Source organism: Paramormyrops kingsleyae, chromosome 25 (assembly GCF_048594095.1).
Source record: "Paramormyrops kingsleyae isolate MSU_618 chromosome 25, PKINGS_0.4, whole genome shotgun sequence".
Lineage (NCBI taxonomy): Eukaryota > Metazoa > Chordata > Actinopteri > Osteoglossiformes > Mormyridae > Paramormyrops > Paramormyrops kingsleyae.
Window position 1 is genome coordinate 18,253,906 of NC_132821.1, and position 17,254 is coordinate 18,271,159.

Genomic DNA, 17,254 nt, shown 5'->3' on the forward strand with positions numbered 1-17,254 from the left:
TGCAGAGTGGGCAGACTGCTGACCAAGACCCGGGCAACCAGCCAGGACAAGGGAGCAAGTCAGGGAACACAGTGCTGAAGTGAACCATCAGAAAATAAGGTGTAAATAACAGGGGAACGGCTAATGTAGAATGTAGGAACATTCCACGGTACCTGAAGATACAATACAGTAAAAAAAATAGATTAAGAGAAAGGTAGGTTGAATTTGTTGCACTTTGTAATTATATTGCATGAGATAAGTTTCAATATAACTTTCAAGATAAGTTTCACCAAACACAATGGCTAAATGTTTGATTAGTAACGTAGCTTATGTAATATCAACTCAATGTGCAGTCCAATATCTATGTAGTTAGACCTGGGTAGTACTGCTGGTGAAATTCAATTAAATTCAGGCCTTTCGATGTTTAAATTCTCAAAACACCAAGATCCATACTTAGGTAAACATTTTCAAAAATGGATAAATGGAGATGAGGTACTTCTTCTGGCATCAAACCTAACATCTTTTGCCAATAGCTATATATAATAAGTGGATTAGAGTTTTCATTATTGCAGTGTGCAGTGGGCAAAGTGTTCAGGCCTACTTGAAGCTTCACATTCACCATACCATAATTTTAAGTTTCAAGCGTGTCAGTAATACTGCTCACCAACCTACAGAGCACTGACTTGTGACCTACTATTCATCACCCCCAATTTCCCAACAAAGGTACGACAAAAAAAGACAGTATTGTATTTAAAGCAAAACGAGGATCTCCAAGCTAAATGAAATCTTTATTAGTCAGTTTTTGTACAAAAGCTTTGGGTCACAGAGAAACATGCATTTATTTACAGCAAGGTCAAATACTTTAAAAAAAGAAAAGTATTCATCATTTTCATAAAAAGAATAAAACATTGTGCTTTGATAAATTTTGATGGTACAACATTCTATATTGTATAAAGATTCACTAGTCCTTTTAACAGTTCTATGCAAGAAACATGAAAAATAATACATTCTGCAAGTTCAAACCCTCAGAGACAAACTCTGAGAATGATGCTGGCAAAAACCAAGTTTTTACAAGTGTGAGGAACATAATAATTCAGTGGGAATGCACTCAATAAGCCAAATGGGGAAAATGGTAACCAGACAGCCAAAATCGGAATAAAGATTTTTTTTGGTTTTGCTCTGATTGCAAATGGGCATAAGGAACAGTAATATTGGATACAGATGTTCTAGTGTAGGAATGCATTGCTTGTCAGGAAAATGGGGCAGTACTATAGCACAGGGGATAGAGTATTCCACGCTGTAACCTGCTTTTTCTGAAAATATGAAGTTGATTCACAATCTTGAAGTTTCCGATGGGTTCTTGTAACATTTATCTAACTTTCCCCACAAGTCAAGTTGCATTTATGCATGTTATATTTCAGTATAATATAGAATATACAGTTGAGGTTAATATTTTTAGTTTAACTTATTTATATTTTATCCTCAGTTCAAATTGTAAGTATTTATAACATTGAAATGACTACATCAAGATTTGCTTCTTGGTTATTTTTCACTCCTTGACCTAACAGGAAAACAAATTAGTACCAGTCTACACAGTTCAATAAATCAATAAAATTATAGTTAACAAGAAAGTTTTAGCATACAGTCCATTTTTTTCATTTGTATTGCTTTCTTGCTGTATACAGTAAATAAGAAATAAAATAATACACATATAATCTTGTATCTTGTGAGACCTTTTTTTCCTGAAAAATAAAAAACTTAAAAGAATATACAGTATAGCCCACAGGCCTACTATTATCTGTTTAATTTGGAAATAATGCTCAGACAAAGGAATGTGAACAGTGGCAAGTAGCCAAGACAAAAAAACAAAAAAAAAAACATTTTCTGTAAGACATACACAGCAGAAACCTCCTCAATGCGGGTCTGAGACATAGTTTGATTTTAAATTTTAAACGTAACATCACTCAATGAAAACTATCCCATCTGGCAGCTTTATTTGGGAAAAAAACCTTTGTGTTCTGGAGTGTTGAAGAAGTGATGCATTCATTAAAGGGGGATAATTCTGCTCCTTAAAACGCTGCTTCTGCTTTATGCTGAAATACATCTGAGATCTTCCAATATCTAAGGATCCAATGGAGCTGGGTGGTAAATCTGGGAGATAAATGGTTAGTGATTCTACATGGCCCATGGACATTTTCCAAAAACTACAAAGATATTCCTTTGTTTGATTGGATATTAGACGTGTACGTCATAGATTTTCAGATGTCATTTTAGGTTGTTATGTTATGTTATAATTGTTATGCCCGGAGTCCATATATTAATTCAACGTCAGTAAAGAGAACTGGACTTTTTATAAACATCCTTTTTATTGTTATATTTACTTTTTATAGTATAGAAGAGGGGGCATTGTCATTAAAATTGCAGCTAAGTAACAAAATGTATTTTTTCCAGAAAAAAATAACACGACCCCACTTAACACCATAGAAAAAAAATCCAATTTATTAATTTGTCATCTGTCTAAAAAAAAAAAAAAAAACAGGTTACTTCTGTGGTTATTAATTTATGTTTATAATAGTCAGGAGCAGGAAATACGTTGCCTTTCATGAATCCTATTTGCATATCTAACATATTTATCTTATTACGTTATACATTTAAAAAAGCAATATGCAAATAAGCTGTGGTATTGGAAATGTACTGTAGCTAGCCATGGTTTTCTGTTTAAATACCATAGACCAAATATTCAGAACTTGATTCAATGCGAACAGATTCTAGTCCAGTCTTTTCCTACTAATAGGGATACTTAGGAAGACGTTCTTCTGTAAAATTGGTTCATTTTTTGCAACTCATCACATTAATAAATACCCATTTTAGTAAATTGCATATTTTAATTTATACATGTTTTTTTTTTTTTTACTGTACAGATATCCCACAACAGTATGTAGTATGTAGGCCTATATTTGATTTGTGAATATAAATTGAAGTTTAATAGTAAGATTATTCCAAAAACAGGTCAACTTCTGGGTTACATGCACATTTTGAGAATTGTGCAAGATTGGACATGATCTAGCTTCATCTTTTGGATGGTATCAGGTTGTGGTATCAGTATATTGGAAGTGGTTGTTGTTTATGGTTATGCTGTTATTTGAATAATAACTATTGGGTAATGGGCACAGCAGCAAATCTCCAGAGAAACAGGAGCCCTGACCCCAAACAATCGAAGGCAACAAGCCCCTGATGCCCATCTGTACATTCATTCTATGTCATTAGATTTTTTTGTGTGTTTCTGTGTTCCGAAAGTCAGCTGCCTCCTGGAGCACAAATAAAGCGTTTTCTATGATGAAACACATTCAAAACATAAAAAATAAACAGATTAAACCATGCTTTACACAATTAATAAAAATGATGGGAAACAATATTTCTTCATGTTTTGAAATAAGGAGTCATTTTTCCATTCCACATTTATCCGTTTCTGTACAAAGCATTTTATTGTTTTACATAGATTCTAAAATGTATTTGGTGTGCTCTTTAAACTTTTCTTTATTAGTCATGCCTAAAACAATAAAGAACAAACCATGCCTACAATATGTATATTTTGGACAATTAAACCTTTAATAAAAACCTGTGCCTAAATATTCATAAAAAAGTCATGATTTCTGATTTGAATCTACAGATGGCAAAATCATTGTGTTTCAATTAAAAGACTTCCTATTGGTTTAAGAAAGATGAATGCCTTAGGATTTAAAATAAAAGAGAAAACTGCATTTTTAAAAGTGCATTTTTTAAGAACATCAACATAATAATCTTAAATTGAAAATATATTACTTATTAACTCATATGTTTAGTTGAGGTATACGTTATAAGCCTGTAAATTTACCAGAGGCTACAAATTATGAGACAAATAATTGGGAAGTGACACTAGTGTATGTATTTGCAATATAACATTTAATGGTCACCTTAAAATATATTTACATTAATCTAATAATTTATAATTTATTTAAAATTACATTTTCACAGTTGTTGATGCTGGATTCAACTACAATGAGTTTATGAAAATTAACAATTTGACAATTGCTAAATTAGAAAATGTTCCCTTTTAATCTAATAACAAAACTATGCCCATACATGATAATACAGGAAACTAAAATATTTATGGGAGTTTTAGGGGATGCACCCTTTAAGCACGCAAACTGAAGTTTTTTCCAAATGTGAGAGTACTGAAAAATTCTCTAAAACTGCTTAAAAAATTTAACTTTCTGGAAAAGAACATTCTGGATGACAGATATACAGAGCCCTGAATAAACAACTCAGTTTATAGCCTCATTCTATTTGCAGTGATGTCTAGAAATTCCAGGTACTGTGCATTAATTCTCTTGTTGAAATGTCACTGATATTCTTATGTTTTGTGAGTCTCTAAGTTTGAAAATCGTTTACAGTGTTTGCACTGAATTGCAACGTTTGAACTGAAAATGAGTTTAGGAACATTGGAGAACAGAGGATGATGTCATTACAAAGGCAGCAGTATATGACGATCCGGGAGAAGCAGTGAGCCAGTCCCATTAACAGCATTGATACGAGAGACGCTGCCAGAAACAGAAAGCAGAATGGCTGATGTTCCTGCCGGGGTAGAAAATAATCAGCATGGATGTCGCTCGTCACATCGGCGGAACTATCAGTCCGGCCATAGCTGAAAAGACAAGACCGACACGTGACAAGATATTCAGCTAGATTTTTTTATGATGACAATATTTGCAGAAGGTTTAAGGTCCCTTAGCAGTAGGAAATTAGGCATTTTGGTTAAATGGACAGAACATTACTCCTTGACCTGCAGGCTTCTTCAGAATCAGCACGAAATACCTGTAGACTTATGAATCACTGTCGGGAAAGTCGGAGATGAAAAACAGTCTTGCTGATGGATCTGGTGAAGAATAATGTGCTTGTTCTTGGTACATGACCTAGAAAAAGTATGTTTGCCTCATAGACTGAGTTTACATGGCAAGTCATTTAGTGTATTTTCAGAAGCCCCTCCCCCCCATAAGCTACATGCATCTGTCAAAAGAATCACACCAGCAACGGGTCAGTACTGCAGATCTCTGCCTCGTGTGAATAACACAATAGGTATTATTACAATAACAAAAAAAATCAGACAGACAACAAATCAAATGCTGCCAAATAACCGTTTGTTTCTTATGAGGTGAAAGAAACATTGATGTTACAATTCTAATTTTGTAATGCCTGGCTTAGATTAATGTTATACCGATTGATAGCAGTATGGCTATTTGATCAAAAAAATGAACAGGCCCTGGGGTTAATTATACCCAAAATACAACAATTTGTTCTTATAAACGGACTGCCATAAAGAATATTATATTACAAATTAAAGTTAAATACAATGGTTCAGAATAATGAACATACATGCTACTTTGTCATGTTTGTAAAAACATTGTGCAGCTTCAGTGTTTGGTCGGCTCAAGATGCAATACAATACTGTATGTAGTTCCTAAATATTATTATTATTATTTATGACATTCCTATCTCATTTGTAGCCTGGGGACTGCCTATATCGAAATATCAATATTTGATTGCATATTGTAAGGAGACAGATTATATATGCTGTTTAACCTGAAATAAAAATTTTAATTTCCATTCAGACTGTGTATCAATTACTGCATACCAATCTTTTCAAACCAAATCTCCTTTTTTGAAAAGATAAAAAGGAATCCATGCTTCTAATTGCAATCTGTATATGAAAATTATGGATCAACTCTGAACAAGCCTTTATCTACCAGCACCCATCAGTGGTGTGTGTGTGTGTGTGTGTGTGGGGGGGCGGGGGTGAAGGAAGGAGGGGGCGGGGTCCTCACCCTGCAGGCTGCTCCCATTGGTAGTGGTGCAGATGGGGGGCGGGGAGCTCGGTGGCCGCATGACAGGGGCAAAGGCGCTCTTCTGTTTGACTGCGGAGATGATATTGACAGGACAGAATGAGAAGATGCTAGCTGGGCCAACGGAGGTAGTGGGGGCGAGCAGGAGAGGACAGGGTGATAAAAGGGGCCCCCAGTGGGGGGCTGGAGGCGATGACTGCATCAGATATAGTCAGACAAGTATGTGAGTGGACAGGCATGAGACGGACCCTGACGGGGCAGGCAGGCATCAGGCCTGGGCTCATGTTATCTGCCCTGGCATTACTCTCACCGACGGGGCAGGCAGGCATCAGGCCTGGGCTCATGTTATGTGCCCTGGCATTACCCTCACCGACGGGGCAGGCAGGCATCAGGCCTGGGCTCATGTTATCTGCCCTGGCATTACTCTCACCGACGGGGCAGGCAGGCATCAGGCCTGGGCTCATGTTATGTGCCCTGGCATTACTCTCACCGACGGGGCAGGCAGGCATCAGGCCTGGGCTCATGTTATGTGCCCTGGCATTACTCTCACCGACGGGGCAGGCAGGCATCAGGCCTGGGCTCATGTTATGTGCCCTGGCATTACTCTCACCGACGGGGCAGGCAGGCATCAGGTCTGGGCTCATGTTATGTACCCTGGCATTACCCTCACCGACGGGGCAGGCAGGCATCAGGTCTGGGCTCATGTTATGTGCCCTGGCATTACTCTCACCGACGGGGCAGGCAGGCATCAGGCCTGAGCTCATGTTATGTGCCCTGGCATTACCCTCACCGACGGGGCAGGCAGACATCAGGTCTGGGCTCATGTTATGTGCCCTGGCATTACCCTCACCGACGGGGCAGGCAGGCATCAGGTCTGGGCTCATGTTATGTGCCCTGGTATTACCCTCACCAACGGGGCAGGCAGACATCAGGTCTGGGCTCATGTTATGTGCCCTGGCATTACCCTCACCGACGGGGCAGGCAGGCATCAGGTCTGGGCTCATGTTATGTGCCCTGGCATTACCCTCACCGACGGGGCAGGCAGGCATCAGGCCTGAGCTCATGTTATGTGCCCTGGCATTAACCTCACTGAGAGGTGACATTTTACTGCTCTGACCCATGCAGAGTTGATCCATAACCTTAAAAAATGCATGCATGTAACATAAAGCCACAACTATTCTATTAGTACTACTACTACTACTACTACTAGTACTACTACTACTACTACTACTAATAATAATAATAATAATAGTTTTGTTTGCTGCCCCAGTTTTTAGGTAGGATCTTACCTCCAGGATTTTATCAGTTTTACTGCCATGAAACTACCGAAAAACATTGCTTCAAATTAAAAGGGAGAAATGGCAATGGTGTATATCAGTATTATTAAAAGGTAGAAATGGCAATGGTGTATATCATTATTATTATAAGGTAGAAATGGCAATGGTGTATATCATTATTATTAAAAGGGAGAAATGGCAATGGTGTATATCATTATTATTAAAAGGGAGAAATGGCAATGGTGTATATCATTATTATTAAAAGGGAGAAATGGCAATGGTGTATATCATTATTATTAAAAGGGAGAAATGGCAATGGTGTATATCATTATTATTAAAAGCTGCATAAGGGGCTTCTCTTAAAAATAAACATCAAAATGATATTATTACTTAGACCTTTGGGTTGCATTAGCTACAGATATTTTACTCAAAATAGCTCCGATGGTCGCATTTACAATACATTACTGAAACTGAATAATAAATGAGAAAGACAATCGACAATTAACTAAATATAGAAAAATAGTAATATAAAACAAGAAATTACTGCAAAATAAGTAATGTACTGTAAGACATGAATTTACCTTTAGTTTATACTGTGATTCTTACGCTTATCTGCTGCAAAAGAGTCTAACATCACTTTCATTCCCAATTGATTCACAGGCAAATAAAATATGTTAATTAATAACGTATAAGTTACGGCAGAGTTACTGCAATATCAGGTTAACCTTGAAAGAGAATTATACAGTTGTGGCCAAAGGTTTTGAGAGTGACACAAGTATTGGTTTTCACAAAGTTTGCTGCTTCAGTATTTGTAGATCTTTTTGTCAGATGTTTCTATGGTATACTGAATTATAATTACAAGCATTTCATAAATGTCAAAGGCTTTTTGCGACAACTACATTAAGTTTATGCAAAGAGTCAGTATTTGCAATGTTGGCCCTTCTTTTTCAAGACCTCTGCAATTGGCCCTGGCATGCTGTCAATCAACTTCTGGGCCAAATCCTGACTGATGGCAGCCCATTCTTGCATAATCAATGCTTGGAGTTTGTCAGAATTTGTGGGTTTTTGTTTGTCCACCTGCCTCTTGAGGATTGACCACAAGTTCTCAACAGGATTACGGTCTGGGGAGTTTCCTGGCCATGGACCCAAAATGTCGATGTTTTGTTCCCCGAGCCACTTAGTTATCACTTTTGCCTTATGGCACGGTGCTCCATCATGCTGGAAAAGGCATTGTTCATCACCAAACTGTTCTTGATTGGTTAGGGGAAGTTGCTCTCAGAGGATGTTTTGGTACCATTCTTTATTATTGTGAGTGAGGCCACTCCCTTGGCTGAGAAGCAAACCCACTCATGAATGGTCTCAGGATGCTGTACTGTTGGCATGACACAGGACTGACAGTAGTGCTCACCTTTTCTTCTCCGGACATTCTTTTTTTCCGGATGCCCCACACAACTAGAAATCGGTTTCATCACAGTAAATGACTTTACCCCAGTCCTCAGCAGTCCAATCCCAGTACCTTTTGCAGAACATCAGTCTGTCCCTAATGTTTTTCTTGGAGAGAAGTGGCTTCTTTGCTGCCCTTCTTGACACCAGGCCATCCTCCAAAAGCCTTCACCTCACACCTGCCTGCTGCCATTCCTGAGCGAGCTCTGCACTGGTGGTGTCCCAATCCCACAGCTTATAATTTTATGAGACGGTCCTGGCGCTTGAAGGACTTTCTTGGGCACCCTAAAGCCTTCTTCACAACAATTGAACCTCTCTCCTTGAAGTTTTTGATGATCCAATAAATGGTTGATTTAGGTGCAATCTTACTAGCAGCAATATTCTTGCCTGTGAAGCCCTTTTTGTGCAAAGCAATGATGACTGTATGTGATTCCTTGCAGGTAACCATGGTTAACAGAGGAAGAACAATAATTTTAAGCCCCACCCTCCTTTTAAAGCACCCAGTCTGCTATTCTAACTCAATCAGCATGACAGAGTGACCTCCAGCCTTGTCCTCGTCAACACTCTCACCTGTGTTAAGGAGAGAATCACTGAATGATGTCAGCAGGTCCTTTTATGGCAGGGCTGAAATGCAGTGGAAATTGTTTTTTTGGGATTAAGTTAATTTTCATGAGAAAGAGGGACTTTGCAATTAATTGCAATTCATCTGATCACTCTCCATAACATTCTGGAGCATATGCAAATAGCCATCATAAAACCTGAGGCAGCAGACTTTGTGAAAATCAATATCTGTGACAAAACTTTTGGCCACGGCTGTATAGTATTGCCTTTAGGAAAGAGTCAACATATTTTTCTTTTGCATGCACAGTTAGCTTACTTGCATAGGGGGAGCTTGTGGAAGAACCATTGAGGAAGCTGGGTGATCCAGGCATGGCCAGGTTGCTCATAGCGGTGGTGCTGTAGCCGTTCATGGTGGAGGTGATGGAGCTGTACCCAGACTGCTGGGGGGGGGAGCTGGGCACGTAGCCACGTGGGGACACGCTGCTGGAGTTACGGGAATAACCTGGACAGGTGGAGCAGTGTTTGTCACCAATGTAAAGGCTTTGATCCTGTAGACCAGCAATGTGTCACATCAAAGTAACTGAGTGACTGAGCATGACATTCATATACTGCAGCTTGCAGAAGATGTTTGTATTACAGATCGAAATGCACCAACACCATTGTCAACAGCCACGCGATGTTTTCACAAGCATCACAAAAGAGTGTGTGCTTTCCTTGTTACGAACCAGTATTTAAATGGTAAATGGACTGCATTTACAGTATATAGTGCTTTTCTACTCCTACGAGTACTCAAAGCGCTTTACAATACATGCCTCACATTCACCATCCACACTCACATCCATACACCAGTGGCGGAGGCTGCCATGCAAGGCGCCAACCTGCACACCGGGAGCAATTTGGGGTTCAGTGTCTTGCTCAAGGACACTTTGATGGGGTCAGGAGGAACCAGGGCTTGAACCTGCAACCCTCTGGTTGCCGAACGATAGCACTACCTCCCGCGCCACCATCTTTAACTCAAATTGTTAATATAACAGGCTAGTACAGTATGAGTTGTCCGTAACTCAGACGTACGTAACTCAAGGACTGCCTGTACTTACTTGAGTTCTCCATATTAAACATGCTTTTAAAAGAGAAAATATCTTGTAATGGCATATTTGAAAATCTGTTGTCATTATTTTAAAAATGCCTGATCCCCTCTGGTCACATGGCCATCGCTTATTACTTCAATGTCATCTGGGGGCTAATTTGGCAGGATGACAGGTACAAAGTCAGCGCTGGGTAAGAGCGCGAGTTGGTGAATAGACCTCAGTGATGCGGGCACTGCTGATGTGGGACACGTCCCCAAGGATTTCCCAGCATGCTGTGCTGCCTGGGCCTGCATGCAGTTTCATAGTCACTGTGGCCTAACAGCCTTTAATGGTGGACGAGTTTTGCACCTGCAGTGACGTTTTCTGGTGGGGTCAGGTGATGAGGGGGTTGGGGGTGATGTAGAAACAGACATGGGGGTGATGGAGAACACAAAGGGCTGTGAGGTACCTCCTCTTTGCAGTACAAGCTTAGAACCAAGCGGCCTTTCTGCACGCTGGGGCACGAGTGGTGATTTGGCAGCGAATCCTATGTCACCTTTCAAAACTTTAGCCCTCCCTAAATAAACATATACTAATTAGTTTAAATACACTGGGCCCTTTCCATCAGACCCCCCAGTAAAGGTTTACCCCCCATTTTCATAAGTCTCTAGTTATGATCCTGATAGTAATTATAATTATGTTTTCCTGTTTACTTATCTGACAGTCTTCCATGACATGATGACAAGCGTATTGTATCATGCTTATCGCAATTCCTGCAGCTACAGCGCAGCAATGAAACACAGGTGAAAGCATTTTCTCTCCTTCCATTACTGGCTTCCTTTCTTTCCCCCCTCCCTTTCTCCTCAATGGGTGAGCTGGGGCTGTCGAGTCAGCGCACCATTTCTATGCAGCCAGTAACTAACAGCAGGGAGCAGCAAGACACAGTGTGTTTGAAAAGTCAGATTCTAATTCATTTCATAGCAGTGCAGGTGCCTCTGCTGCAGGCCACTTAACCTGAAAACGTTCCAGTAAAACCCAAAGCTATAGAAAGGGGTAAGAATTTGATTGTCAGCTAAGGAATTAAGTGCAGTGTAATACATCCAGTCAGTCTAAAAGACAAAATAATGAAAAACCATCCTGTTGCCATTTGACGACAGTCTGCCCGGACCTTCAGATCTGTGACAGACAGCAGTCGACATGCGGTTTTGTGTGGGCTCACCCTGGTCGGTGGGGGACGCCTCAGAGATGTTGACGGCCAGCTGGCTGCTGAAGGAGTTGACGCCCATCATTCCTGGATGGGCGGGGGTCAGGGAAGGCAGCTGGGCGTGACTGCGGGGGGCACTATACAGAGCCTCCGTCAGATCGGCCGCCCGCTTCAGGATGATGTCCTGCTGCGAAGAACAGAATATCAAATAGGAGGGAAAACTTTTGGAGCGATTCCTTAGACACCTGCATACAAAAATGAAATGTCTGTTGGCCTCTGTCGGGTTACCCTTATGAAATCTGTGATGTTTGCAGTATTTATTAGACAGAGAGACAGACAGACAGACAGACAGACAGATAGATAGTCCTGAAGGAAATCTAGGTATCCAGTAGTTCCAGAACCACAATGATAGACACAATAATACACACAATAACAGAACAAACCACAAGAATTTCAGATGAATGACCTACATCGACACCTGACACTGTGAAACACCTGAAGATGCACAAAACCATTCCTTACTCATAAATGCCCCCCCCCCCCCGTTATGCCGAGCAGCTCCCCCCCCTGTCGGTGCCAGCCTGCATTGTACCTGGTTGTTGTGTGGCATTCCATACAGGGCCTCCACTAGGTCCGCAGCTCTCTTCAGCAGCACCTCCTGGAGAACACAGGAGGCACCTTACCCACCGCAGCCACACTTACAAGGAGCTACCGTCACACACCACAACAAAGGTTAGAACACTTGCCAAAAAACAGAATAATGATTAGCAAAATCCCAAATATGTCATTTGACAGTTAAAAGTGAATCATAAAATGGCGTATACCTCAATTAAAATGCATGGCGCGCAAAACAGCATTACCACTTATTGTCAATTCAACCCGTTAACACAATCCACCGCCTCAGAGGCAGAATGATCGCCCAGGGCATTTTTTCAGTGCTGCTGGCTTTTCACTCTGCACTGGGCTTTTGAGAAAAACAGGGCACCTGAACTGCCTAAGGGCCTTTTGCATTTATGATCATAGTTTTATGCTGACCACCAACTACTCAAATACTTGTGTTTAACATACTAAACTAATGCAGACATTTTCTCTGTTAGAATCTTTATTGTGTATATTCTGAAATTGTGAATGTGTTTTCTGAGCTCATTATAAATGGTTGCGCTACCGATTTAAAATGACCATTAAGAGTAGGAAGTTTAACACTGCAAGATTTTAGAATTCTTAAATGTAACTTACCAAACTGAGCCAAAGGATATTAAAAAACCACAAACATTTTTGCTACTGCCCCCAATCTAAAGCTCTGCTTCATTCCAGTGGCTCGGCAGAGTCACTGACAGCCAGTGGCAGAGTCACTGACAGCCAGGTGTGAATCCCTTCACCTGGACCCATGTAAAATAAGATGTCAACTACAGTTTGAACGAGTCCTACATGCAGCAACCATGACCTCTATTTTGGTAAAATATTCATGATTTCAATGTTCAAAATACCTTCTCATTTAGCCTACTGACACTTCTACAGTGTGACCTATGTGGGTCTGACAGTGAAAAGTCTGACATGGACAACAACATCGAGTAAATAAGCTTTGTAGATTAAACTGAAAGGATCGTGAAACAAACATGCATCTGTACGCTGGGGGCATCCAATATTTTTTTCTATCTTACTGCAGATGTGTATTTATATCCCTTCCCCCACCCAGCTTCCCCCAATCAGCTAAGCATGAATGAATATGAACAGTCCACTTGGCAGCAGTTGCTGAACTGCGTCCTGGTTCCGCTCGTTAGCAATGATAACTGCAGCTAACACTCCTGTGTAAACAGCACTTTGCCATGGAGATGCTGGAGGCCTGTGGTCAGGGCAGCGGGGCAGACAAACGGGCCCGGCACGGCTTTTGATGGAACACTGAATGTGAGAAGCATCGGCCTCCCATCAGTGGGGCCAGCTGCGACCAGGAGCTATGGAAGCCTCTGCCGGGGGTCTCGGGGTACGACACATGCGTCGGAAGACGGAGTCAGTGAGGGTGTCGTACACAGAAATGGGAAGAGATGAGCAGAAGAGAGAGGTGAAGAGTAACGGTAAATAGGCAGATAAAGAGACAAGGGAAGACTTGCTGAGAGATATCTACCCTGTCACTGTCACATTACGAACCTTCAACACTGAGTAAAACACAACCTACTGAATTATCATTCTCAATGGTGCAGGCAGGCCAGAGCCCAATAAAACCCCGGATTCTGATTTCTGATTTGTCACCCATGCGTCGCCGTGGAAACGCCGAAGTACCAGTGTACGCTCTGGCTGTTCACAGACACTCTCGCTTTCCCACATTCCCCAACGCCTCATTCATAAGTCCTTTCATCAAAGAGCAACAGCATCCTGTTGTGCTTTCCCGAAATCAAACAAGGCCCCCATGGATAATGAGTGGACCATATGGCAAACACTCGCACGGCACTGCGACGGCTACACTCATCAGTGACTCTTAATGAACACAGATTCCAGCTACAGAAATTACAGTAAGCATGAAAAAGTAGTCTTTTGTTAAACACAGCAGATTATTAAAAGAAAAACATTGACAGTGTTATGTTTTATGTAAAAGGATGACATGATTTGGTACTGAAGTTAATGTGCAGTTGAACAGTTTTAAAAATAAAGGAATCAAAAAATCAAGAAAGTGATAAGACCAAAATAAATTAAACTAATTCTTCAATGCTCGTGATTAGGTAAAATTTTATTAATGTTATCTGTATTCACCCATAACTGTTGAGCTTATGCTTATGTATATATCTGAGATGGTTTTACAGGGTGAGCCATTGTTCCAGCACTCCTGGAGCACGTTTTAAGGGGTTCTCTTCTCTTAACACTAGAAGCGCCGCACTGGTTTGACCTATTTAATAACCTTACTCATGGCCCCAACAATGACAAAATTACTCTACCAACCACTGGCACAGACTCAGCCATACAGCACCCCATTAATACAGTTTTACAATATGACCAGCATCTCCTTAGCGAAAACATAACATCGTCTCTGCATTGGCTGGTTATCGGGCATACGGGCCCATGGAATTCACTTGGGCTATAAAAGTGAAAGACAATACACAGTTTTGGTATGCGAGGGTGACTGTGTCTTTTGGTGTTTCCACTTCTCCCATCATGCATTGTTTCTCAGTGAGGCTAATATGTCAGGGCTCCCACCATACCTGTCAGCAGAATGGGGGTGTAATTTCTTGGCTCTTTCCCTAAGCCATAGATCCAAATACACATACTACTTAATCAATAGCTACATACCTCCTAATGAAGTCCACACGTCTCTTAAATAAGACTTGGGCCTAAAGTTAAGTAAGGAACAAAACAGTAAACAATATTAAAAACAGTACAGAACAGTATAAGCAGATCTCATCAAGATTTAGCCCCAGTAGTAATTGAGGAAGTATGGCCTGCCATAGGAGCTGCTGAGACCCTTCTACACCACGGTCATGGAATATGCCCTGTGTACATCCATCGCAGTCTGCTTTGGAGCACCATGAACCAGGACACAGACTGCAGCGAACAGGGACAGCAGAACAAAAATCACTGGTGTTCCTCTGCCCACCCTTTAGGACTTGTAGTCTTCAAGAAACAGGAAACTGACAGGGAAAATCATTGCAGATTCCTCGCACCCTAGAAACAACCTTTATCAACTCCTCTGCCCTGGCAGATGTTACAGAACCCTGTATAGCAAAAGAACTTGACAAAGAAGCCATCACCCTCAAAAACAGGTGACCAGCATGCCGCAGTATAACCTGCCTGCAGAAACTGTATTTTGAAATGATCATTATTGCTGTTGGCACTTTATTCAATTTGTCTTGCATTTAAACTGTATATGGCTTGGATATTGTGTATTTTCTGAAAATTTATGTTTATTATCTTTATATTGTCTGTCTAATTTGAGAGACACCATTGACTGGAACCAAATTACTTGTGTGACTTAATATACTTGGCTAATAAATCTGAATCTGATTCTGCTTCAGTACTATTTTATAGATACTAATTACAGTATTAAATCCGAGTACATTGTTAAGGTAACTGCATCTGCACACAACCACTGAAGCTACACAAATCAAACTTATTTATATTATGAACTGTTTTTAAGCAACACAGTCACAGTTAGATAAAATCTGGCTGATGCAAAGGTTACAATGCTGAATAATTTCAGCCACCGTCGTGCAGCTATACAGTTGAACTTGAGTTTAGGTAAAGGGCATGGTTGTGTTTTCTATACTGCTGGAGGACAGGGACAGATCCATTAAGAGTCAAATCCGTCCTCTCACATCCTGTATGACCTTGTACGTATGGGCTACCCTTCCTTCTGAATAGTGATTATATACATTTGTTTATGCGTATGCAACAGAACATGTCAGCTAGACATTTTTTCCCTTCATTCAGTAGGCTAAATGAGAAGCAAATTCTTCAGACAAATTTGTTCATATTTTTAAAAGCAAAATCCTGGAAGATATTGGGTGGGAGAAACACCACCGTCTCCCTCACGAGTAACGCCTGTGGTTTAAGACCATAAACAGTCTGTTCATTTCCGCTGCATACTGTGAGGAACATACCGCTGTATCCCCAAGGGATGCCAGTGTTACACATTTGCTTTCTTGAAATCAACAATTATGATCTGCTGACTCTATGGAGTTATCAAAATCTATCAATCCAAAGGGTAGGAGGGATGGAGAGTAGGAGGGCAATCGGTTCCATTCTCAGATTATGGAGAGGCACCTGCTTCATTCATCTCTTCATTCAAATAAAAACTCCTGCCCAGCAGACATAACCACTTCCACATTACATTTGTAACAGTAAACTTGTAGACAGATGGTAAGGCTCCAATCAGATGACAAAGAATAAATGGATGTTAATGGAAACGTATTGATGTGTTCTTTCAACAACAGTAAGAGTTATTGAGCACAGAACAATGATCCCCGTCTTTTACTTGATATTATTGGAGTAAAGACTATGTCGAAAATCCCGATACTTCACATGGGGATGCACAATCAATAGCTATAAAAGCAATAGATCTGTGCTTTTGTTTACATCCCCAGCCAGTACCCTCCCCTTCCAAAAATTCTCCATTGAAAATATCGCAGTAAAACAGAATTCCTAAAAATGAAGCAAAATTCATGAAAGGTCCTTGGCCTTAATGCTATAGTAGCACTCATCTCAAAATAGATCAAAATTAAAAATCTAGAAAAAAAAATGAGCTTTCAGTTTTGATGTGTTGAAAGCAAACAAGAAACAGCCAAAAACACCTGCCTGGCAGCATAATAATAATTTGTTGTCTGCTTTGCCATCAGCTTTTAGAGCTGATGCATCAGGAGAAATAAAGGCTCTATGATCATACCGACCCATCTAGCAGTCCTGAGAGCATTGCTAACCCCACCTTGGTGATTTAAGATTTAAGATTTGAGTTAAGATTAATATCATGATGTGCAACAGAAATCCAGATACAAGCATCGAATATTATTTGACAGAAATGTGAAGCTCATGGTGTTTGAAAAAACGGGTAACACTTTATTTGAAGGGCCTCAAATATTGAATTTATGCTACTACATATGTATTAATTAACCACAAACTAAGTCATAGTTTCATACTGTTCTCATGTTAATTCATCATTAATGAATCATGACGCATGTTTTACCTCATGCAGTTACTATATTTGTTACTATAGCTGTTAATTATGTAAACCTGTGTGAACTACTGAAGGAACGAGTACTGAATAACACAATTGATATACTGATCTCATGTTTGCTCATTATTAATGAATTGCGACATCTTTTATGTCAAGAAGGTACTATATATGTTCGTACTTCAGTAGCA

General features: G+C 40.3%; 1 protein-coding gene across 8 annotated transcripts in view; it reads right to left on the reverse strand.

The window, feature by feature from the left end:
• Window positions 1-748: 748 nt before the first annotated feature.
• Window positions 749-17,254, reverse strand: part of LOC111845812 (transcription factor COE3-like) — a 107,334-nt gene continuing 90,828 nt past the window's right edge. For 2 of the 8 annotated variants that reach the window (XM_072707118.1, XM_072707116.1), the window contains exons 12-17: window positions 12,003-12,068; window positions 11,426-11,594; window positions 9,456-9,641; window positions 5,841-5,930; window positions 4,834-4,931; window positions 749-4,663 (exon numbers count right to left, since the gene is read on the reverse strand). In XM_072707118.1, coding sequence (XP_072563219.1) covers window positions 4,849-4,931; window positions 5,841-5,930; window positions 9,456-9,641; window positions 11,426-11,594; window positions 12,003-12,068 — 594 coding nt within the window. In that variant the 3' untranslated portion in view covers window positions 749-4,663; window positions 4,834-4,848. Of the gene's footprint in view, window positions 4,664-4,833; window positions 4,932-5,840; window positions 5,931-9,455; window positions 9,642-11,425; window positions 11,598-12,002; window positions 12,069-17,254 lie in introns of all 8 variants that reach the window. The other 6 variants (XM_072707117.1, XM_072707115.1, XM_072707122.1 and 3 more) reach the window with 4 other exon arrangements.